At 38.9% G+C, this 25,078-nt stretch overlaps 1 protein-coding gene across 1 annotated transcript in view; it reads left to right on the top strand.

Moving 5' to 3' along the window:
- The window catches only part of LOC109029544 (uncharacterized), a 168,894-nt gene extending 145,790 nt beyond the window's left edge, over nt 1-23,104 (top strand). The window contains exon 4 of the mRNA XM_019040034.2: nt 16,775-23,104. Within this exon, the coding sequence (XP_018895579.1) occupies nt 16,775-16,965 (191 nt within the window). The 3' untranslated portion in view covers nt 16,966-23,104. The remainder of the gene's footprint in view (nt 1-16,774) is intronic.
- The last annotated feature ends 1,974 nt before the right edge of the window (nt 23,105-25,078 follow it).

Raw genomic sequence — 25,078 nt, 5'->3', positions numbered from 1 at the left:
GAGAAGTGTCCTGCATATCCACTCGAATAACTGCAATCTTGAAAAGATCCTAAATTCAATCATATTTACATCGGGTTTAATAAAAAACGTAGCAGTAAAAACGCCACGGTGCCTCGTAAAAAGCGTTTCGTATCACCAAATTTGTAGGTGGTCTCGTAAAGTGCCGTAATCATATTTTGACAACTTAGTGCCACTCGAGCTGTTGTCAAAGGGACCCGGGGCACAAAAGGCCCCTTTCCAGACCTCCCTCGCTTCACCGTGGCCTCCGCTTGCGATGCGTTCCATTTGCATAATTCCGATCGTGTGCACGATACCCGACAACCAACGGGTCGATTCTTGAATTTTTATCGAACGACCTTGATCGATTAATAGTATCATTTAGATGGGGATCTATCGATTCGATGACGATTCAATAATCGACCCGCAGGACCTTCGGAAATATTTTACTCGCATCAAAATAATTCCAACTGCATCGTACACACGACAAGCGTACTTACTGTCAAACGACGTACTTCTGTCAAACGGAACTATGTGCATTAAGACATGAGCCCTGAGACTCATAAGAATATATGCATAACAGGGCGCACGTCATAATGCACATAGTTCCGTTTGGCAGAAATACGTCCAATTTCGAACTACTCTCGAGATTTGAAGAGAAGCATGAGGGTCTTTCTTTGAGGCAATACTGCCGTTCAAACTTCGATTTCGCTCGGTTATCTATCCACCACGATTTAAAGTAAATTATTTTTACTATAAACTTTGCAACCTCGAGGGTCGATCCCAGTTGTTACGAGTAACCGTGCATTTGGCCTTTGATCCACCGCTTGAAACCAACTCGGAGATTTTAGGAAGAATATGTTCGTAAACGTATCTAACCGAGTAGAGGAGGTTCCTAATATTTTAAACATGAGCCGATAAACGATTGTCGGCTCCCTGTTATGGCTACAATAAGAAAATCACTTCTTTTTTCATAAAAAGATGCATTTTTGGAAAATATTGAGTATGCATCAAAAACTTCATTTCTTCAGTAAATTGAGGCACTTTATTCTAATTTCTATACCCATTACTTAGCATTGATATCAGTCACCGAGGCGGCTAATCTGTTAATATTGAGGCGTTGAAAATGTACATTTAAACAGAGTATTTTAACTTTTGCTTCCCTCAAATTCGAGACGATCGAAATATACATTTGTACCAACTCAAATCCATTCGAAGCTTGAACTTTGAAACAAAAAATGCAAGCGCGTCGTAATCATATCTGCTAACATCGAAGCTAAAACTCGGAGGTTTCAAGCATACACTAATTAAAATTTTGACGTGTCGTAAACTTATTTACGATTTTACAAACCCAAGTAGAAAAACTTTTAAACGATTGAGTGTGTTTGAAAAATGAGAAACGGGAAAATCTGGACGTGAAAAGCAGAATGATCTGTCTGAAAGGTTTGAGGGAACAATGACCGGGGCACCGCGGCGAAGACAGGGGGCGGAGGGGGCAAGGGGGACAAAGGGATGGGGGGTAGGGAGACGCAGAGTAGTAGTGCTCGCGCGACAGGAGATCTTTTGGCTGTTAGACCCAAACAATAATAATATACATCCATTGTTTTTCCTAAATGAGCCATTGTTCTTTCCAATACCCGTCATTCTATTCTTTTCTCTGCACCGCTCTGAAACACTCTGAAACACACTCATACACGTACGCACAATATGTGAGGATGTGTATATCCATTTTTGTGACTCCAAATACATAATTAGTCATCGAAATAGAATAGCGCGCCAGTCGCGGTGCAATTGCTTACTGCTGTCGTTCCTCATGTGGCTCCGTGATATTTTGCCAACTAATCAATTACATTTTACAAAAAACAAAACTCTCTAATTTGAACTACATTTTGCAATGAGGGGCCACCATTCCGGTTAATTTTAGAAACAACGTACGTCCGCTAGTCTCTGTATACTAATATATGATTTTATGCGGATGAGCCAGACATTGCGATTTCCTAGTGGGTAAAGGAAGTTCATTCTAGCGTTGGGTTGCGCTGCTGTCTGAACCAAACAAACTCTGGGTAAATTTTTAGAAATTATTTTGGAACAAACGCGCCTAACGGTTTAAATATGAAGTTTTTGTTACAAGGTTAAATTAAGAACAAACTGACGGTCTTCCATAACCTAAAATGAGCTGCTGCGGCCAATCAGAGGGTTGTAATTTTCAGCAATAATATCAAATTTCATTCTTTCCTCCCCGGTTCGGTACAAGCACGGAAAAAATTAAATTGCTGATTTAACAATTCAATTGCTAAAAAAAGTGACTGCAATGTTTCAACGTATAGATTTTACAACAAAAAATGCTACTTTAACCACCGCCGTGGTTAAATTAGCTGACAATAGTGGTTAAAGTAGCATTTTTTATGTGTAAAATGTACGTTGAAGCATTGCAGTCCCCTTTTTTTTATTTTTTTTTTTTTATTCAATAAATTTAATAGTTAAATCAGCAATTTAATTTTTGCCGTGAATCTAACACAGGAAGGTTAAGAGTCAGAAATGAAAGACTCCATGTGCCGCGGCCTAATCTCCCCTAAAAGTCGTAAATTGGCGCCATTCAGAAGTGTTTGCCTCTTTTCGCTCTTCTTGTTGAACCTTAGTTGTGAAAATGTATAGCTGCATGGAACCGTGCAAAAATCGTCATAAATATATCTAGGCTACTCGGTGGAACATGCTCATATATTTTTTGCGCAAACTATATGTTTTCGATTAGCCAACACAGGTAGTCATAATTCATACTGTGACGTTCCTTTGTAGGGTGCTAACGTTTCTCAACTTCTAGGCAACGTTGCTCTTTGCCGCTCATAGCGCGTGCAGCGTTGAAGTGAGGCGAACGCGTGCGACACTTACGTAGGTGGCACATGTGGGTTACGATGTTAAGTTGAAAAACGTCAGGCGCACTATTTACGATCTGATTTTAGCGGAATCAATTCTTGCGTTTACGCAGTTTGTCATATGCCACTATAGGTTTTTCCTCAGACTATTAAGTGTGGGACTCTTGAATAAATCCAAGGCATGTTTCCCTAATCGTAAAAACACCTCTGCTTTTGTTGGGAAAAATAAAGACAAGAAAAATGCAAAATTATGATGACAAATCACTGTATTTCTATTGGAGCAGGAACTTTTTTGATACAGTCACAAACAAATATGCTCCAGGTGAACCAACTAGAAATGTGGAGATGAGTAGGAAAAAAGTAAATGTTTTTACAACCAAAACTCAGTTCTCTTGATCAATTTGTTTACAACTATAACAGGAAAGTTCTCAACTCGAAAGAGAACCAGAGGAAGAGATTTATCAACACCGATTTTTCATTATTATTTCATTATTTAAAGTATTTATTCCAAATTATATTGTTCATGGTTTATGAGATTCCAGTTAATTTTTCTGCAGCTCCGCAAAAGGCCACAACGCCTCTTCCTGCATCCACTTATAAAAGAGAGAAAAAAGGATAAAAGAGGTTCTTTTAAATATGTTGAATGCGTCACGGTTTTATATCGTTGGAAGTAATGAAATCGTGAAAATGTTTGACCTAATGCCGTCGCTCAGCTGCTAGCTCTTTTTCCTACCGCTGCGTTAAAGTCTCCGAGACTGTGCGTAACAGTTTACGCTATGGTTGCTTCCACCTTGTCCATTTCAATGATACACCCTTTGAGTAAATTATATTTATCACTAATTGATGATAACGATAAGGGAACGGTAGGATCAGTGTCATACAAATTTAAATTTGATACAATCCCTCAACCTCAGCCTGATTTCGAAACAAACGCGGACCTCTGAGAAGGTTTCGAAAGGGAATACAAAATCGCTGGCCGGCCACGCTTGAAAGGTATCAGTTCACCCGCTCAGGTTTCGAAAGAACAAAAGGATATTAAGGTTTCATTAGAGGCTAACGATAATAAAGGGCGCATCCTGTCCCACGTCACCACAAACCCCCGTTTTAATATCAGGGTGAGGTCGGTTCCAAAATCCGGGCAAGGAGGGCTAAGATGTGTGGATTCCGAATGAATTAGTGTACTACGTGCACGAAGAAAAGCGGGAGATCTTAGTCCAATTGGACGTATTTCTGCCAAGCGGAACTATGTGCAGCGAGACATGAGCCCTGAGACCCATAAGAATACATGCATAACAGGGCTCACGTCATAATCCACATAGTTCCGTTCGGCAGAAATACGTCCAATTTGGACCTGGATACTGACAATTTGTGCATGTAAAGAGCATGACCGGTAACCGAGTCATGCGCTGAGCAGGGGATGGGAGCAGAGGCGGGAAAATGAGGGCGGAAAGCACTCGAACGTGCCCCAGTCTCCACCACCACCACACGGTGGGCGACTGTCTACCGCCTTGCGACCGAAGAGACAATACTGCCGTGCTAAGAAAAAACGCAGTATGAACATTCGAGAGTTGCCAAATTTCCCCGGATAAAACATTTATTTTTGAAAACAGTTATGCATATTTTTCCGTGAAATTTTCGGATATGTGTGTTCAAGTTGCGAAAAAAATTGTCTGGAAAATTGGGGGGAAATATTCAACATTTTTCCAGTAAATTAGGTTTTTAGTGAAGGAAATCCGGCAACGTATAAAAGCTCATACGACGTTTTTCCTCGGCACGGCAGAATAAAATCCCGCATTGAATAGAAAAACTCCGCCATTACCTGATTTTCCCGAGCTATAATCGCAGCTTATTACACACACAAATAAAGTGTGATTTTAACCAGAAGTAACGTAAATTCAACCGCGAGCACTCGGTTTTTGACACCGTGGTTGGAGAGAACAGATAACCAAACATCTACTAGACTTTTACCATTCACCAAAAGTATTGGTGAATGCTATTCAATTTAACTTATTTGCTATATTAAAGAGTCTATCAGTGATTATCATACTCATATCACTGCCGCTCAAACCATACTTTTTTTCTTGCAGTATAGGTGCACGCAACAGTCACTTTTTAAAAAGTCGTAGAAATCAAGATTTTTGGTGTTTTATGGGGTTTTTTTTGGAGCAAGTTGAACTCCCTTTTTTTCTGCTCGCAACAAAAGGACAAAATGCTTCTAGGGAAAGATGTACTCACGAAACCTTTTATTTCAAAATATCAGTTGCGCGTTAAAGGGAACAAATATACAGAAATAATAACACAAATTGAAGTATAACGCGTGAAAAACGAAGACATGAAATCGCACCCCTCTGATAGATGTAAGGGCGTGTCTCAATTGGACGTATTTCTGCCAAACAGAACTATGTGCATTAAAGCCCTGAGACCCATAAGAATTTATTCATAACAGGGCTCACGTCACAATGCACATAGTTCCGTTTGGCACAAATACGTCCAATTTCCACGTGAGCCTGTTTACTTATGCTTTTTCGGGCTTTTGCGGAAATCTAGCGTTTAGAGGTCATAGTTCAATTATTTCAACACGCTCTTCAAATCACATAATTCACATCTCAACTGCTCCAATAATTACACTGCATCACTTTTTTCTTTTCTATTTCGTCCACCATAAGGATAAGACTGTATGTTTATCCTTTCTCCATAGTAGCTTTCTTTCTTACCACTGTGCGGCGCGATCCGCGACGTGCGCTCTACCGAGTCGAATAACGTTTATACAGTCGGCTGCCCATGAAACTTAGACAAACGATTTTAATAACAGATGATTACAAGCACATGCACGGAGGAGGTGCGATAACTTCATTCTCAAATTTTGTTACAGTTCGTAGAATCATGCTATTGAGTGATTTTTCCTTCCGGTCTGTGCTTCAGTGTCCGCATTTTTCCCTCAGTCGGTTACTCTCCGAGTTGATGAGCCACTTGACTTCTGAATGATTTCTGCACTGTAAACAGGGGAAAACATTGATGATATTTGGACTGCATTTTGCCATTTGGACCTATAAATTCTGGCTCATCTGAAAAAACACTTATGTGCGTTGGGAAACTAATGGCACATACGTTGTTTCTAAACCGGGCCTGAATTAGGTTCCAATTGCAAAATGCAGTTCATTTGCTGCATGGTGGTTATAAACGCAAAATAAAAGTCCAAGCGCTTTTTCTTTGATTTTGATTCTCATACATTTCAGCATCCAAACCTACGATGTTGAAATCTAAGTATCAAATGGCGCATTACGAGTAATACCGTTGTGTTCGGGCTCTCTCAGTCGTTGCGGAAGTTTAAAATGGAGCACATTAGCACATTACATAGCGTGTTGACTGTTCACACATGCTGTGTTCTGAGAAGATTTTAACCATTTTGGCAACCCGCGAGAGACCCTATAGTTAGTTCATCATTTTCTCCCTTAGTCTACGGGAACCACTCATTACAACCAATAGGATCGCTCCATACTCCCTATGCCCTATTTATCTATAGCTTTGTCTATCAATTTCAACAATCAGCCCGCTGATGAGAGTTAATTGTTTTCGCATTCAATGATTTTGAAGTTCGACCGCGGATGAAGAATGAACCGCGGACGGTATTACTGCCATTCAAGATGTTGTCCCAACAGATATCCGCCGTTGCGCAGACAGCCGAATTCCAATCACGTTCCCCAGACTGGAAGCACAATCTCGACTCATCTTTTTTTCTCGGGCTTTTCAAACCTCGATGCAAGAGATAAAGTTGAAGTAAAATTAATGGTTTTATTTTTTTCTGGATTCCTTTATCTCGTCCGTATCTGGGCTCGCGAAAGACAGTGCGCACTGCAGCGGGCACTCATTTACTCCATCCTCGCGTCTCTCTCGCCTCCACTCGCAAATTCGACGCGAGTAAATCTGATTGCAGTAGCTCAAGTTCGATTTTCGCAGTCGGCGATGGCCTAAGACAGATTTCACGATAAACCCGACGCTGTTCGTGTAACTCTTTTCACACTCGTTATTCGTTAATTGAAAAGCAGACATGTGAGCAGGTCCGCGCCTCAGACTCATTCTTCACATCTCGGCTACCTGTGTTGCCAAACAACACCAACTAACGGTCTCATCTCTGCATGTTCAACACCTAAGGAGTACGTCCCACAATAGATCGAGTCAATCAGAGAGGTCGGACATGGAGCTTTTAACTGAAACTGAAAATTTTGATGTATATTCCGTTAAATTTTAAATTTTGAGGGGCGACTCTCATTAAAAATTTTACGAGAAAACCACCGGGACCACTTATAAGATCTCAGCATTTTGTAAAAACGGAGTTTTGAGCTTTTAAAGTTTCAAAATTTTGTCCGACCTCTCCCATTGACTTGATCCACTGTGCGCCTCTTGACCGCTACGAGGCCCAACCTCCAAAGGACATAGAGAAAAAAATATTTTAGGCTGCTCTAACAATCTGAGCGATGTAATTGGGTGAGGCAAAAGTTAAGTTCGGGCGCGGTCAATGGAGGTGCTTGAAAGACAAGGCGCAATAGTGCAGTTTTTGAAAAAATTGAGAAATTAATGATTTCAAGTAATGCTAATCTTAATGCATATTCTGTGAAAAATTCGCTCCCAAGTTCCAATTTTTAAGCATCAAAAAATCAGTTTGAACTTTTTTCCACCACAAGGGTGTAAGTAATTCCCAAACTTCAAACACGCATTTCTCGAAGTAGCAAATACTACACTCACGCGCCCTGTTTTCCAGGCCCCTTAATGCTACTTTCCGCCTAAGATGATTGATGAGTAGCTGTGGAGCAAAAAATCAAATTTAATTCGCCTAATAATGACTGATGAATATCGGGGTGAGCTCATTCTCACGCGAATTTTAGGATTCAAGTTTGAATTTCCATTCATTAAAAAAATATCTACCGAAATATTTAAAATGCCACCTGTGGGAATCAACTTACAACGCATGCAACGAGTAAATAAAAAGAAAGACTGCCGAAAAGTAAGCGCTCATTAGAGGTTGAATTGCGTAAGAAAACTGTAATAAGGTTGGTTTGTTTGTTCAAGGGGGAATTGATTATATCAGTAAGTCAATATGACCTAAACGTGGTTACAACAACAATAATGAATTGATGGAATTCGTTCCACTTTAATGGGTTAACGCGGCGAGCCATGGCATGAGGCCAAATTAGAAACGAGACACGAGCGGGGGATTTCGACTGGTCATCGGTTACTACACGAACAAACTTACCTACTCACTCACTAATCCGTGTCTTTTGACTCATTTTTTGTCTTCTTTCATAAACCGTAAATTTTGGGGTCCTGAAGTGAAAAGTCAGTTTTCCTATCAGCTTCGGGCTCTAAGGGTGAACAATAGAAGAGCGTGACTGAAGTCCTTAATATCCTCACTGCATATAAAAAAAGGTATAATTTATTTGCATTTTTATCCTCATCTAATCTATCTTCACCGAAAAAAAAAATTGAGTGAAAGAAACTACCATTGAGTGTTTCCCGAAGAAAATATTTCAAGGATGACAAGGAGCCTCGTAGTAGTCGTAGTGTCAACAAGGTAGTTTCTTAAGTTACATTGTAGAACTCCCAACACCTGCGGGCTGATTATTGTAGGTGATAGACAAAAAGGACATAGGGAGTATGGAGCGATCCTATTGGTTGAAATGTGTGGCTCCTGTAGACTGAGGGAGAAAATGATGGATTAACTGTCGGGTTTCTCGTGGGTTGCTGGTATAGTTGGACCGCGTTAAACAGAAAGGAACCAAGCCACATCAGCTATTGCCAAAGTTAATCGGCTAATTTAATTTTTTACATGAAAACAGTTGTGCGGATTTCCGTGCAAATTTCAGTGAATTTTCTCCATAGCACGAAGCAAATTCCTTGACATTTTCAAAGGGATCCGCACAAACGTTTTCTCGTAAAAAATTAAATTGCCCAGTCAAAATTGGCAATAGCTGATGTGGCTTGGTTCCTTTCTGTTAAACGCGGTCCAGTTAATCTATTACCTTCTGCCGTTGTCCATTGCCACCACCCGCTTCCACCAAATTCCTCCAAATCCCCTTGTCTTCTTTGTCTATAGCTGTGTCTATCAACTTCAATAACAAGCCCGCTGCATGATCGGAAACATTTACATTGACACAAGCACCATACTTTAGTGCCTGAAACCACTTCAGCGGAAAGAAGAAACATGGAGTCGTCAACGAGGGACCCAAACGCGGGCTTCGCGATGATTACCGTGCATCAATCGAAGGAATCCGATTCGAACGTTTTGAACATTTGCTCACGTCGATCGCCGATGGCTCTCGCTTGTTAGGCACTTACCGAGGAGCCCAGGAATCGATGCAAGATCCCAGCTCGGCGAACTTCCGATGCATATCAAGTGGAGGCAATGCGGCGCATGTTCGCCGAATGTTGACATACCTCACCGCGATCCGAGCCTTCAACATTACAGTCGTCGTCGTCGTCCGTCGAGCCTTCACCCGTGCCCGGGACAAGAAAATGAAGTTTATCAATCCATAAGTGTCGCCTGTCGTCATTCCTTACTTTTAAGAAGCAGGCAATGCGTCTTCGAAGCGAGTTAAGCATCTACAGTGTTGGTAGGGGCCTAAAAGACAACAAATAAATTGAGACGCGAGATTGAGGTGACGTACCAGCGTTGACAAGTGTCCACAACAATGCGATGGATGTTTCCTTTCAAAGTCGTCGTCTCCCGGGCGAAGGAACGTAACTCCATTCCGAGGGTGCCAAATTGTATCAAACAATTAATTTATACAAAAATGTACACGCGCAATTTTTATCCAAAATCTTTCTGGTTTTTTCTTGAAAGCTGAGGAGAAATCAGATAAATAATTTTCAGCTAGAAATAGTGCCCAAGATCTCCTTGGTTAATATGCAATTTGCGAGGGTAGAGTTGGCAACATTGAAATGGACTTACGTTCTTTCGTGAGGAAAACGACCAAGTGTCGAACTGTAGGAATTGGCGCCTGACTTGACACTTTTGACAAGGTTGTCGTTATTATAGGGACGGTAACAAAGCAAAGGAAGATCTCTTGTTCCTCTGCCAATTATTTAAATGTAGTCGGGACAAATTACTATCCGTCGAACAGCGGAACATCCATCGAGGGATATCTCAATCCGCGACCGTTCAAAAGCACTGTTCATTATCACGATGAATGTACGACTCCTCAGAACCAATACGTCCTTCAATAGAATTTGAAAGCTGAGAAGCGTGGAAATAAAATGCAATGAATTGAAGGCTGCTATCGTGGACTTTGCAAAGGGAATATTGCATATGAGGGACTACCGTTTGAACTGACTTTGAAGACAAATCATGTTGAAACAGCCTGTACTTAATTCAGTAATACAACCATTCAGTCGTGGCGGTGCGTAAATCATATAAAAAATAACGTGTTATAATTTGTACATTCGTTTATTATGTTCATTTTTAATAGTCACACTCAAGAAAATTTTCAGTAATTTTTTTAAATGTTTATCAAAAATTAGACTTGCAATTACAACTTAATTTTGTAAGATCGCGAGACTTTGACGATGACATGCCCACAAAATACGCTTCCGGAAAAAACTCTCAGCATTCGATGTAGTTATTGGCTTTTTTCACAAATTGGGGCGTATGGCAGGGCTGGATTAAGGGGGTGGCCACATGGGCCAAGGCCCATGGCGGCAAATCTATAAGGGGCGGCAAATTTTGCGATTTTTTTAAAAGTAGGTATAAAAAAAATCGAATTTAAAAAAAAATTACTAACGAGAGAAGGCGACAAAATCTCTCATTTCCTGAGAGTATAGTATTTTCTAATTTTGTCGCCTCTCAGCGATACAAGAGAAAGCACCTTTAATTAGTCGAGTTAAGAGAGAATTGAAACACGCAATTTGGCCTGGAACGGCGCGACTTAGAAAGAAATGATAACGAGGACTTGAGATGAAGAGGAGAAGCCCTCGGCGCGGTGATCGGCATGTAACACATAGCGCCTACATGACTGCACAAATACTTCACGCATTGCATCAAACACAGAGCGGTCATTGCGGTCAGCGTGAAACAGATAGCGCCTACAAGAATGCATGAATACTTCACGCATTGCGTCAAACACAGTGCGTTCACCAGCGGTCGGCGTGAAACTCATAGCGCCTACACGACTGTCTGAATACTTCACGCATTGCGCCAAACTCGGTGCGGTCTGCGTGGCGCGGCGGCGGAAGTTAAAATCATTAATCCACATTTATGTTCGTTCTTTCATAATTTTTTCGTTCATTTCTTATGAAAGGGAGGCCTAGTCCACACAGAGATAGGTTTACGAAACTTAACTTTCGCGCAAAGTTCCGTGAACTTTTGCTAGTAGTGTTGACACGGCTTACGCAAAAAATGTGTCCAACACGAGTAAACGCGTCTTATGCACCCCTCCTCCGCTGCGCTGGCACGTTCATTTGATGGTTTTTATTGATGTTTCAAAAGGAATGAGAAGGGGGCGGCAAAATACAGGCGGCCCATGGGCCCATGGGCGGCAAGTAGATAGATCCGGCCCTGGCATATGGGATATTTTTTTCGCTCTTATCTTAAAAAGTAAATTCAAAAGGACGTTATTACAGGCCAGATAGTACAATACTTGGATCAGTTTTCCAACCAAAGATGACAAGATCCGACAGTATCCCAAATCTTACTCCTCGACTAGGATTGAGATGAAAATGGAGGCGAATGAGTTTCACGGCGCGCATCAGTACATCCGCTCAAGCTCATCTCAATGCACACTATGTCCAAAGGTCTGTGACCCATTGTTACCTTTCAACAAATTCCTGTACGTCCAACGAGCAGAACGACCACACGTACCTATTGTTGATATTCAAATTTTCTCAAATTGTTCCCATTTCATGTTCCACGTCGCGGCGAAAAAAGAGGAAAACGGGACCACACGAAAAAAAGAGAAAAATCAACTGTTTATTGTCGCTTTATCGGAGAAAACAATTACGGTCGGGTACAGGTGCCAATTCGTGCGAAAAAAACATGGGATGTCTCGACAAAGACAAGGGATTTTCCTGTCACTTTGCCGACGCGCACACTCTTGAGGCATTGCGCATTGTTTTAGCCGTGTTTCGAATTCATGGCGGTTGCGAGCGCGACGCCCGCAGAGTGAAGGCGAGCGGCAAAACGTCAAAAGTTGCCAGAATGTATGATGCACATTTTATATTTTACACTTCTCCATACGAATTAAAGAGCTGATATTCGGCACTATTCGGCAGCTGCATGTAACGTTGACAAAAGTACACGACAAGGGACCGCGGAAATGGCAACTCTTACCGCCCCTTCCGCCTCATTCATGTACCGATTAATGCACATACTGTTCGGAGCATTCACGGATCACGTGCTTGGACATTTTGTCGCTTCGTTACAGCGCGTGGCAAAACATTTTAAACAGTTATTGAACTTAGATCAGTATATGCTCAGTTTACATCTCCGAGTACCCACGTCAAATCCACGACCAACTTGCCCACAGTGTCCCATTGTCGGTGGCATTTCTACAGTCTACACGTATACATGCTTCTTCAACACAATTTGGACTGGGTTGTCATTTTTTAATGGTTCTCGTACTGCACTGCCGTGCTAAAGGAAGAAGGCCGTAAGAACATTCGCGAGTTGCCAAATTTCCTTCGATAAATTGAGGAAAGTTATGAATATTTTTTCTCTAACTTTTCGGAATCTGTAGGTAAAATTGTGAACCAAATTATCTGAAAAATTGGAAGGAAAATATTCATAAATTTACCAGGAAATTCGCGTTTTATGAAAGGAAATTTAGCAACGCCTGGAGGTTCATACGACGTTTTTCCTTAGCATGGCAGTATAGGTCATGGAGACTTGAATATAAAACACGAGCATCCCGGGGTTGTTAGTGAGCATAATTTACTACAAGACAAGATTTGTAGACAACACCAGTTACAGGTTATCGAATAGAGAACTATTGCTGCACCGATTATGATGTTTTCTAGCCTACCTCGCAAATTGAAGGCAAAACATTGAAAACCCCCGGTAGGGGTATCTTCACACCCTTTCATTTGGATTCGTTTCCCTCTGACAACTCAGTTTCAAATTATTTCTGCGAGAAGAACACAGAATCGCTAATGCGAATTGAGACCTATTTTGATGGATTTGTGTGCCTCCTGACTTAGCTTCAATGATGTGCCCGAAATATTTACAACTTTTAGATAGACTCTGTTTATCCCGAAAATTATTCAGTTGAATTTTAAACTGCATGCTTCCACTCGAAACAGTGCTTTAATAAGATTCTAGCTTACAGCTGTTATAGCTTTTCCTAACTCCTTTTCCCAATGGTACATCTCATATCTAAGTTCCCGCGGCGCGGCGCGGCGGGCGGCATGACCAAATATTTGTATTATAGGTATGATCGCGATTAAGTAAGCCGTGCTATCCTGACAAGCGAGACTTTCATTGCTCTTCGCGTATGGCTGTTCGATTTTCCAAACCGAGATATTTTGATTGGTTAAAAGTGGAATTCTGGGTAGAACTAGTGCACAAGTCGAGTATCAGGAGCCGCATTCAGCATTTCATCGCAAGAGGATGTGTATGACAGGTCATATTTATTGATATTTTCCTCTCTGAAATCGTTACCTGTTCTCAGGAGCGTAACAAGATAAAATTGAGATGAATCCGCTCGTGCAAATGTATTGCCAATGTTGCCGTTTCATTCGCGCTTTCAAAACCGTGGCTCGATTTCAGACTACAAAGCAAAGCTCGTGAGCCAGGTAGCATTTTTCAGCGAAAAATTTGCTGCATTTTTACATTAAGTTGCGATTTTTTCACGATTTTACGGCAGTAAAATCGTAGGATCATAAACATCTGTGCGATTATTTTCGAGTTGTCGCAAATTTATCCCTATGAAATCGCATTCGATAAAATCAAAATTTTATCTGAATTTATCACGATCTTGTATCCCATAGTATCGCGGTAAATCGACGTCGATAAGGATACAAGATACAGGGTTATTCAAAAGTCACGCACCCCTGGCCATGAGGGGGGTGGTCATTTGAAATTTGTGAGTACTCCCCCCCCCCCCGCCCCCCCCTTAGGGGATAAAAAAACTGGAAAGTGCCTAATAAAAGGTTTCCTCTTAATATGAGGAAAAACGTCACAAACCGCAAATCGATATCTTAATTAGAACTAAAGTTATGGCCAGTGGTGCGTGACTTTTGAATAACTCTGTATAACGAAGCACGTTGACCGAATGGATGAAGAAAAACCAGCGAAAGATTGTATGACCAATGACCAGACAATACCCTCGGAAAATAGATTACCGGGACGACCTTCTTAAAGAAGGGAAACAAAGCTGGCTCTCTTTTCCTGAGGGTGATCGAATGTTTCATCGCTGTATTTTAATGATTTGACGAATCCTTTATATTTACCAATACTTTAATTTTATATTTTTTTTATGATTTAATATGCTTAGTAATAGATAGCTTGACAAACAGGGCTATGCCTTTGTCGTTCGTAGGAAAATAAGAAGAGGAGGATTTTCTCAACTCGAAGCACCGAACCATCAGAAGCGCTATCAAATCGAGAGATCGATGAGATGCAACCACTCGCAAGATTTTCTGCTAAATAAGCGTTATTGTCGCAGGATTTCTTCAAGTACTCATCACTATACCCATCGGGTAATCGGTCCCAGAGGATCGATGAGCTGATGAGTATGCCGATGATCAAACATCTCTTCTAGGAGAAACCATAACCATCGACAAGCGTTTCCGAAAATCTTGGGAGCATAAATTCATAACTACACTTGGATTACAAAACACACGGGGAATACTGAACTTTGAATGCGTGATTTTCTGCATATCAACGCGGCAACTCTGTGTGTTACATGCGTCCAGCTATTGAACCGCAAAAGACGCGAGCAAGGCTAGGAGTTCAGATTCTTTCCCTTTTTTTAATAGCACAAATGGAGTGAGAAAATTAGAGGTAAGCTGATAGTTGTGCAGTTTTGCACATGTATCGCCATCCGCTTGTTTTCAGATATCGGAGCAAATATATCTGTCGCTTGTCGCTCGCCCCAGCATATCCCTGTTGCCAGATTGCAAAGAAGCATCCAGGGGGCTCGTTTAAAATTACTTTGAATCAGGGCTAATTATTAAGGGTGTTTGACAACGGAGTAGCACTTGTCGGCGTGCAATGAAGCTGTCAGGTCGCTGTGCCTATATCTATATCCTTGCTCCTTACTTGAAGCTCCAGACTATCTCAGTCGGTCGCTGCGCAGGACCCCTGTTGATTTATGGTTCGATAACGGTTATAACGAGAGACGTTGTTGCCGTATGAAGAACTCGTTAGATGTAAATTGAATATTTTACCAATTTACTTCTTTTGGTGGTAACGTACCACCCATTAAGTAGTGGGATACTGCACGGAGAATAATCCTCTGGTTGCATCAAAAGAAATTCCAATTAATGATTCCGGCACGAGAATTCTAGTTGAGCCAACAGGAAAACTCACTGTTTCAAACTACATTTTTGTTATTTCGAAGAGACGCCATGTAATTTTAAAGCGATTTCCGGTTGACTCAACCAGCTCTCTCGTCCAAGAATTATTAACCGGAAAATTCTTCTCGAGTGGCTTATCTGTAAAATCACTTATCTGAAAAGGGATATTAATGGAACAGGGCCGGATTTAGGGGGTGGCCACATGGGCCGCGGCCCATGGCGGCAAATTTTGCATTTTTTTTAGATGTAGGTATTAAAAAAATTGGATTCAGAAAATAAATTTCAAATGAGAAAACCGTCTTTCGGTGACACAAAAGACAGCACTTTTAATTAGTCGAGTTAGGAGAGCAATCAAACACGCAATCTGGCCTGAAATGGCGCGATGCAGAGAGCAATGATGACAAGAACTTGAGATGAAAAGGAGAAGCCCTAGGCGCGGCGGTTGGCATGAAACACATATTAGCGCCTACAAGACTGCATGAATACTTCCTGCATTACGTCAAACGCATTGCGGCCAGCAGCGGTTGACGCGAAACGCAAAGCGCCTACAAGACTGCATGAATACTTCACGCATTGCGTCAAACACAGTGCGTTCAGCAGCGGTCGGCGAGAAACGCATAGCACCTGCGCCTGCAAGACTGTAGGAATACTTCACGCATTGCGCAAAAACACAGTTCGGTCAGCGCAGTGCGGCGGAAGTTATTAAATTATTAAACCATATTTATGTTTGTTCTTTCATAATTTTTTCGTTCATTTCTAATAAACCTAACTTTTGCACAAAGTTCCGTGAACTTTTGCCAGTAGTGATGACAGGGCTTTCGCCAAAAGTGTGTCCAACACAAGTAAACGCGTTTTATGCACCCCTCCCCCTCCGTCACGTTCACTTGATGGTTTTTATTGATGTTTCAAAACGAATGAGAAGGGGCGCAAAACACAGGCGGCCCATGGGCGGCAAGTAGGTGAATCCGGCCTTGTAATGGAACATACATTGTTTTCAAAATGAGCCAGAGGTAAGCTTGATTGCAAAATGCAGTACAATTCCGATTTGTTCCCCGATGAAATTCCAGCGTTAGAGTTGGATAGGACTCACAACCGCTTCTTACTATTCATTTTGTTCGCATAATGAGCGGAAAGTTCAATTTTGCTCGATCTATTAGAACTTTCAAAGCAGACCAGATAATGATTGAAATTTTCGAAAGGCTGAAACGGAGGTCGGACCCGTGCGGCACAAAGATTTGCATATCGATCCGTGGAACTTTATGACGTTCCTCCTATCACACACAAATGCTGTTGAGGACATTGTGCGGCGCCGTTGTTGAATTGTAGCTTATCGGCAAATGTTTTATGATACCAAGAGAGCCAGGAGAGTAATGGAGCTTTGCTTTGATTGTTTGTTTCAGGAGAAAAACCTTATCGATGCCAGTGGCCAGAGTGCGAGTGGCGATTTGCCAGATCAGATGAATTAACTCGTCACTACAGGAAGCACACAGGGGCGAAACCGTTCAAGTGCGCCATTTGCGAGCGCTCTTTTGCCCGCTCTGATCATCTTGCGCTCCACATGAAGAGGCACCTACCCAAACAGCCCAAGTGATCCACGGCTTGAATATTTCTCCTCATTCTACCTGGTTCTAATCAACAAATTATCTGGGAGAAACCCCGTTTTTAAAATTTCAATGTAACTCAATTCTAAGACGAGAAACGCTATACAAACATTTACAAAAGCACTATTCTTCGAAATAATTTTTTTTAGCAGATACAGATGGATGACTTTTCCAAGGTACACCCTTAAAAATATCGGAGTGTAATTCGGTGTATATCTCATTCCGGAATTTATACAGCGCTTGAAGAGCTAAGCGTTACAAATGGAAGGTGATATTTGCTTCGTAAGAGCGTGAAATAGCAGTGAAATTTTACATAAATTCATGTCCTACAGAAAGATTTGGTAAATGAGATACATGTACTATACAAGAAAACTAAATTAGTACAAAATTATTTGTTTGTATCAATATATTATATGTGTAAAAACATCATTACGAAGACACCAATTGTTGAAAGGTAACCCGAAGCTTCAGAGCATAATCATTAATTAAAAGATATTATTTACATTTGAGAAAAGAGGGACCCTCGCAGCCATCATTTTCCTTCACAACGCCGTACAAGCTGCTAACCCCTGGAAAATTAAAAAGAGGGAAAGTAAATTAATGTCAGAAACTTTTGAGTTTGCATATTTTGATCAATCGTATCTGAAGGAAACTGTAGGCAAATTGTTTTGACAGACAAAATAGGCTGATTGAATAATATTAAAGTTAAATAGAGCAACGTGATCTCAATTAATTGGAAGCTAACAAAATGGGTACTGCAAATTGTTATCCAGAAGATGATAATAGGTGAATTTTAAGAGTGATCATTTCGAGCAAAGCAATTTGCTGAAAAGTGACAGTAGAGTGTTCTCATTGTAAAAAAATCCTCGTGAAATCTTGTAGACAATAAGTACTAGATTTCTGGCACCGTTAATCCTGGATCCGTTTACGGTTAGTAGCAGCGTGATGGGTACAACTAGAAATCTAGTACTAGCTGCTAGATTTCTTGGGGATTATGATTAGGAATCTGGTAACCTCTCACGTTATTTTTCTATCTTTGTACCGTCAATATAAATGAAAAAGTCCAGTCTTGAATTGTAACAACATATTAATTAAAAATCAAAATTTAAGTTTAGAATTAATGTAAGTCGTTGCTTTGTTTTTGATCTATGATCGATGCATTGTTTTCTTTATTTTTTATGTACACATGCCCTTATTCATTTAATGGGCTAAAGTTTTTAGGTAAAAGTTTTCTTTTTCCAGAGTGCCATCACTTGCTGTTTCTTGAATCAAAGTTTTATTTTGTTTTAAATACGCCTCGATGCGCTACTTTGACCTTTTAAATAACCAGTGAGAATCAAACAAAACATTGAAACATGTTTTGAAACCCGTGAGACATACCGTGCCATTAAATAGTGTCAATATTATTGTTGTTTTTATTGTTGATCTCCTAAAATTAATCAGGATGATTATTAAAATAACTTTTAGTTGAAGTTTTGTTGTATTTCATAAAATTTAAAAAGTGCCTGTTTATTGCTAAAACGCTCTACTTCTGTGCAAAATTACTTTTATTACTGTTTCGATAGAGCTCTTTCAAGCATTTTATAATATTTTATGATTAAGATAAATCAAGAAAAGGGAAATATGAAAGTCATACATTCAACCCCCTTGAATTGAAAGAGAATGAATAAGTTCCTCTTATTGGAATTGGCCTTTTATGCTGAACTTTTCTCCGTCTTTAAAATTCATTCCGGTTCTATTAAACCGAGCATAGTACCTCCACCTTTGCAGTAAATTCACATCCTTCTCTTTAGCTCATATATAAGATTATTTCAACTCATTAAAAACAGTTTTATGTAGAATTAACGCTGGGACGATGGACTCTGCTACGGACGTGTCCCAACTGACAAGAGTGAAAAAAATATTAAAGGGCAGGTATATATTATGTAATGCTTGAATGAGCCTGAAAATGTTGCTGCTCCAAGTCTCTGTATACAGCATTGCTTATATGTTTTCCTACCGATGTCTTAAGTGGAGAAAAACGTATCAAAATTGAAACATCTTCTCTCCGCGTAATTCGCATCAATCGAGAAAATCGATCAACATCACTCAATGAAACTCTGTTGATTTATTTCGTATTAAAAATGTCCTCAAATAACTGTCGGTAATTTTGTAGGTTGATTGTATTCCAAAATGCCCATGTACTGTTCAGTAAAAAGTTTTGAAACTACTTGCGGCTCTTTTTTTCCGACTTACGACATCGACCTATGCAAGCATAACGATATTTCGGAGGTTGTAATATAAATGTAAATATTGATCCCTTATGTTTCTGGATTCGATGGTTGAAGTTTATTGATATTTGAAGCTGTATACATGTGTCCAGTTTATTTACTCTTGACCAGGAAAAATTGCGTCTCATTGAGATCTTTTGAACCAGAGAATCTACAAATTTTTGTTACATACGTGTATAATATTTAATTTTAAATATTTATTTTCAGCATAGCTGAAGAGTATTGTACTTATTCTCAGATTGATTGTTGAGTTTCAGATTTCTTTATTTTATCCATGTTTCTCATTTTAAAACCTAACATAGTAATACAAAATCTGTAAATTCAAAAAATTGTATATTTGTGTACGTATATATTACCAACTTTAATGTAAATCTGTCATAATTCAAGAGGAGGTCTGAATAATTAACGAATCTAAAAAAGTAATAATGACGCAAAATGAATACTCGGTCATTGAGAGCCTTCCAATTAAAGGTGCTGGTTTTCATGAAAAAAGAAACATTTAATACATTTAAAATGACCCACCTGAGTAACCTTTTCCTTCGTTGATAAAAGTTTTCATCAAAAGATCATCATCAAGATTTTATCTCATAAGAATCAATATTTGGTTTTAGATTTGAAAAATTCATTTATATTGAAAGATCCAGTAAAAACCACATTAAGTGGCGTTTTTGGTTTCTATAAAAAAAGTTGAAAGTTGAAAAGCTACATAGAGTTTAATGGACTGAAAAAAAAAAAATTATTCGCACTCTTCTCCTTTCAAAAAAGCACTATTCTTTTAACTTTACGAAACGTTTTTCACACTTCAATTTTCCCAAAAATGCCGCTTGACATATTTATCAAGTGGGCCTTTGAATCGATTATCTTAAGTAGAAGTCATTAAACAATAATAGACTTCTTCTTGAGGAATCAGTATTCGGGGGACTTAAAACACTTCATGTCTACGTCATATGCACTCAAAATATAAGGGTCTGAACACACACAAGAAGCCCCTCCCCTTCCTTTATTTTCACATGGACGACGGACGTGACGCAAAATCTTTATCAGGGAAAGATTCATAAATTAGCCACAGAGAGGGAACATATTAGACTTTTTTGGCCAGTAGGCATAACACCAAGACTCTATAATAGAGATTAGATAATTTTATGTCCATAATCAGACTTTATATCAATTTTCACCTTGACGCCTTTCCAGATTGGTAAAGGGCGTTTCTGAGCCAAAAATAAGCAAAATATGATAATTTTTCCAAGAGTTTTATTTTTAGGATACACGTGCCTTATTATTAAATTCTGTTCGAACTGTATTGAAAACTTCCTCACTTTCTAACGTCTTCCATAAATGTGAATCCAAATAATAATAAGATATTTGCAACAATATTTTTTTATATTCATACAGTGTATAGAACCAAAACATTTCAGCTATGTACTTACTTCATAAGTTTATTTTTACAGTTCCTTCAAAACGAAAGAAAAATCTCTTTACAACTTTAATGTCTCTTTAGATGTAACAAGAGGAACGCCACTATTTGCTTTCTGATTTCTTTCTAGGGTTATTATCGCAGACAAAAATATTCTTTTAAACATAATTGAAAAAATGAGTCATTTCCTTTTCCTGGAACCGGTAAAAAGGTAGAATAGTTCTGCCTTGAAATCTAACATCAAATTCAAACATTGTGGATGGTGCAGTATTTTACTACCAACAACGAATGTCTCAGAAATGTAAAGTTCCTCATTGCCCGGTATATAATCTGCTCCGGTTTTCGTCCGTACAGGTATTTCAACATATAGAAGGTAAAACTGAGTAAGAGGGGGGATAATTGAATCGGCTCGTGCGAAAACCGCTAATGTCCATTTTTTTCAATTTTGAGATTATTGGGTTAAAATACTCTCGGAGGGCAGACACACTCATGAATGTAGTGAAAATATTTGTTCCTTCGGTTTGAAGCTCTTTTCAGGGGGGGCCATGGTCCGAATCATGCGAAAACCGCTAATGTCCATCTACCGTTATATGCCTCATTATACTGTACAACAAACCGAAATAAAAAAATGTCTCCTGGACGACATTAGGTGATCTTTATGCATTTTAAGGCGCTGAATCCGAATATGAACTCCGTTTTTTTCCATCACCCTCCAATTTTCCGGAAAAGCCGATTTTACTCGGAAAAATGATCATTTTTGGGCATCTTCGGTGTTTTTCCGACTGTTATCCCAACTGTAAAATTGGAGGGTGATGGAAAAAAACGGAGGTCATATTCGGATTCAGCGCCTCAAAATACGTAAGGATAACCTTATTATGCCCGAAAGGCATACTGAAAAATATGCGTTTTCGATGATTTAGAACCGACCATGCACGAATCATGCGAAAACCGCTAATGTCCAGTTCATTGCTGGTAGTCCCGTGATGAAACTTGCTTTAAGTGCCGCAATTGTCAAGAATTTTAGTTTTTTAACTTTATATGAATGATAAAATATCGTTTTAATATCTTTAGAATGAACATTGAAAGTATCAAACGGCTCCAAAACTCGGCGATTTGTACGAATCATGCGAAAACCACTAATGTCCAGAGTCCTTTTTTTTAAATTACTCCATCCCAGACTGAAGAGGAGCTGGAAACTGTTAGGGATCCTTTTCTACAATCCATTCTTGTAATAATCAACTTCTGAACATGTTTTAATCCCGCATTTAAAAGGCTTCTACAGTTTTTTGCAGTTTACTCAAAAGAAGAGAAAATGGACATTAGCGGTTTTCGCACGAGCCGATTCAATTACCCTGTGTAGCCTGTCAAAATTCCGAGATGAAATGCACGCCGTTTGATGTTAGCATTTATGAGTCAAAGTCACAGCTATCCGACTATGGTACCTGACCTGTTTATCGTCAGAGGAAAACTTCATCGGCAATTTTTCGAAGTTGACAATTCCAGGCGGGGAAAAAAAATTAACATCACCTGTGACTATCCTCTAATTTTTTTCGAGTAGAGGATGATTACTGGTAGCAATTTTTATTTTTTACTCTCATTGTGTTCCTTAGGACTTGGAACAGTTCTATGAATTTCCCCCACTAGACTTTTAAGATACTAGTAATCACCAATAGGAATCGCTAGTTTTGACTAGCAAAACGTCCATCGATAGGTTTAGTAAAAGTTTTATTGTTTCTCATTCTATGTGTGTTTTTTTTTTTTTTTTGTATTATTGTACCAAAAATTACTAAACTAAATCTCAGTATTAAATTATTCCTTCAGAAAACTCACTATACTCTTCGTGTGGAAAATAAAGTAGAAGCATTTCAGCAGAAAAAAAGAAAGAAAGAAAAAGAAGAAAAAACAATTTTACAGAGGGAAATAGGATCGTTTCTTCATAATAAGAAAAATGTCAACAGTACCAGTTATTCCAAAAATGTTGGAAAATGCTGTTATATTCTCGTTGACACAGCGCAAACATGAGGGGTAAAAATAATAATGAGAAAAAAGAATGTATGTTATGTTATGTATGTTATGTTATGTTACTGAAGAGGCTATGAAACTTCGAAACCTTTTATCAGGGGATTTGGAGTCTGTAACTTATTTAGGAACTTGAGTGAGGATCAGTGTGTTGTTTCAAGAGTTTCATATCCGGAATTACGTCAACCAATAACATCTTGTGCGGTTTTTTTCAGCGAACTATAAAACTGGTAAATGCTGTCATTAAATCTTATTTCAGTCAGTTTTGGGTCAGTATTTTCCTCTTTTTGTACTACAAATAATCTGAGAGTGCCTATTATTTTAATTTTTATATTTGTGTCAAAGCCATTTGTATTTTTACTGTAAACGTTTATAAAATGCCATAAAATATAAAATAATGTAATAAATAAATTCATGAAAATTTAAGTCCTTGACTTTTTTATTTTCTACTTATAAAACTTTTAAAGAACTATCTTTGCAGTTTTCGCTTCCTTTAAAATACGATCAAGCTTCATTAAGGAACATTTTTCTCATAAATAGACAAACTCCAATAGAAACAATTAAATCACATTTTGGAGGAAGAGGTAATCTAAAGGTAGGTAGTTTTAAGATTGACTGGCCACACATCGAACTCTTGGTCTCCAAGTCTCTTGGATCCAGAGTCCGGACTCTTCAAAAATTTGACAAGAAAAAATACTCTTGATTCTATCGGATTTTTGCTTGAATCTAAAAGAAATCCGCTTAAATTAAGAGTCATGGCTCTCATTTCAAGCAAAAATTCGAATGAATCAACACTATTTTCTCCTGTTAATTAAAGGCATTGAGATTCTGGACTCTAGATCTAAGATACTTTTTCCAGTGAATATTTTAAGTTGAAAACTCTCAGAATGCGAAAATTAGCGTTGAACTATATCTCTGAGATGACCTTATGTTTATGTTGATCACTTATATTAGCCCTAGGATTATTCGGCCCCAAATATTTAATTACTTAAATTAAGTTATCATTCATAAGCATGATCATTCCATACTTTGAACATTTTGAGAAAAGCTTGTATTTGAATTGAAAGGAACTGCTTTTTATTATTTCCTACTGAATAATTCCAACTTGTTTTGAAAAGAATCCCATCCTGAAAAAACAAATATTTTCCGAAAATAGAAAAGTAACGAACTTCACTGAAACTTGAAATTTTTTAAGTATATTATTCATAATCCAGGGGAAATACACAAAACTTTAAATGCGTCAATAATTTAGTTCTCTGTTGAAAACATCAAATATAGAAACAATTAGGCAACGTGAAATGCAGTTACGCTGATTCCGTTTAATCCATCCAATTATTCGTAAGGTAGGTAATTATAATTTTCAGAAAATGGCCAGACAATTTTGAAAAATAGGACCTGACTAAAATCGCAAGTTTCAATCTGAGAAATCTGATGGAGATATTTTGAACGCCTAAACCTAAAATTACGGATTTTTCCGGAAGGGAAAGGAGGCATTTCAAGGATCGAGCCCCGTTTTTTAATATTTTCAACCACCAAAGGGCACTTCCTGTTTCGGTACGATCAAAACTTCTTCCGGTAGTAGATAGGCTACCTCTATAGAATATTTTCTACCACCGCAAAATAAAATTTAAAAAAGTAAAAGTTCGGGTCATTTTTGATGTCGCCAACCTGAAATGAAGTCATGATTGAGCTGATACGCAGCGCGCTGAGCGAAAAAATACCAATTATGTACATCTATTGAAACATGATTATTTTGAAGTAATAAAAATTTTACGAAAAGGATTATTTAAATATGAATCAAGTTGATCTAGCAAAAATAGTTCGTCGCAGATATATCCAAAAGCTATTAAGCGCTCAGCCGATAGGCAGCGCTTTTTGATTTCGACTTGCCTCTGAGTACTATAGTATAATAGTGCTAATGCGTTTAAATGGCGCACCAGCTCATCGATGTGTGGGCTTTTTTTTTGGGGGGGGGGGGGTCCATTTTTAAAATAAATAAAGCTGTGAAAACTGTATTTTATGCTTTTAACGTAATGCGCAGGTAGTTTCGATCGTTTGTCTATAAGAAAATTTCTTAGCGGTAGAGTAATTCTTATCGAAATTGATCGTTGAACTCAAATGAAGCCTAAAAAAAACGCGCCTGATGAGCTCAACGGTGAGCTCATTTTCGGGAAACAAAAATACGCGTTTACGGTTTACTTGGTAACCTTTGTTTGCTATCAGCTGATGTTTTATTTCCATTTCCCAGCCAAGTCGACGGAGTTTATACGTCCTTTCTTCATTAAATACATTTACTAACACCTGAGCGCTTATCTAATACGACAGTATTAGAACTTTCCCGCTTGTTTTAACTATTTCCATACAAACATTGGTGGAACATATGTGGGTCGGTAAGTTAAC

This window comes from Bemisia tabaci, chromosome 5 (genome assembly GCF_918797505.1).
Source record: "Bemisia tabaci chromosome 5, PGI_BMITA_v3".
Taxonomy (NCBI): domain Eukaryota; kingdom Metazoa; phylum Arthropoda; class Insecta; order Hemiptera; family Aleyrodidae; genus Bemisia; species Bemisia tabaci.
The sequence above is the reverse complement of the archived record's forward strand: the minus strand, read 5'-3'. Positions and strand labels throughout refer to the sequence as shown.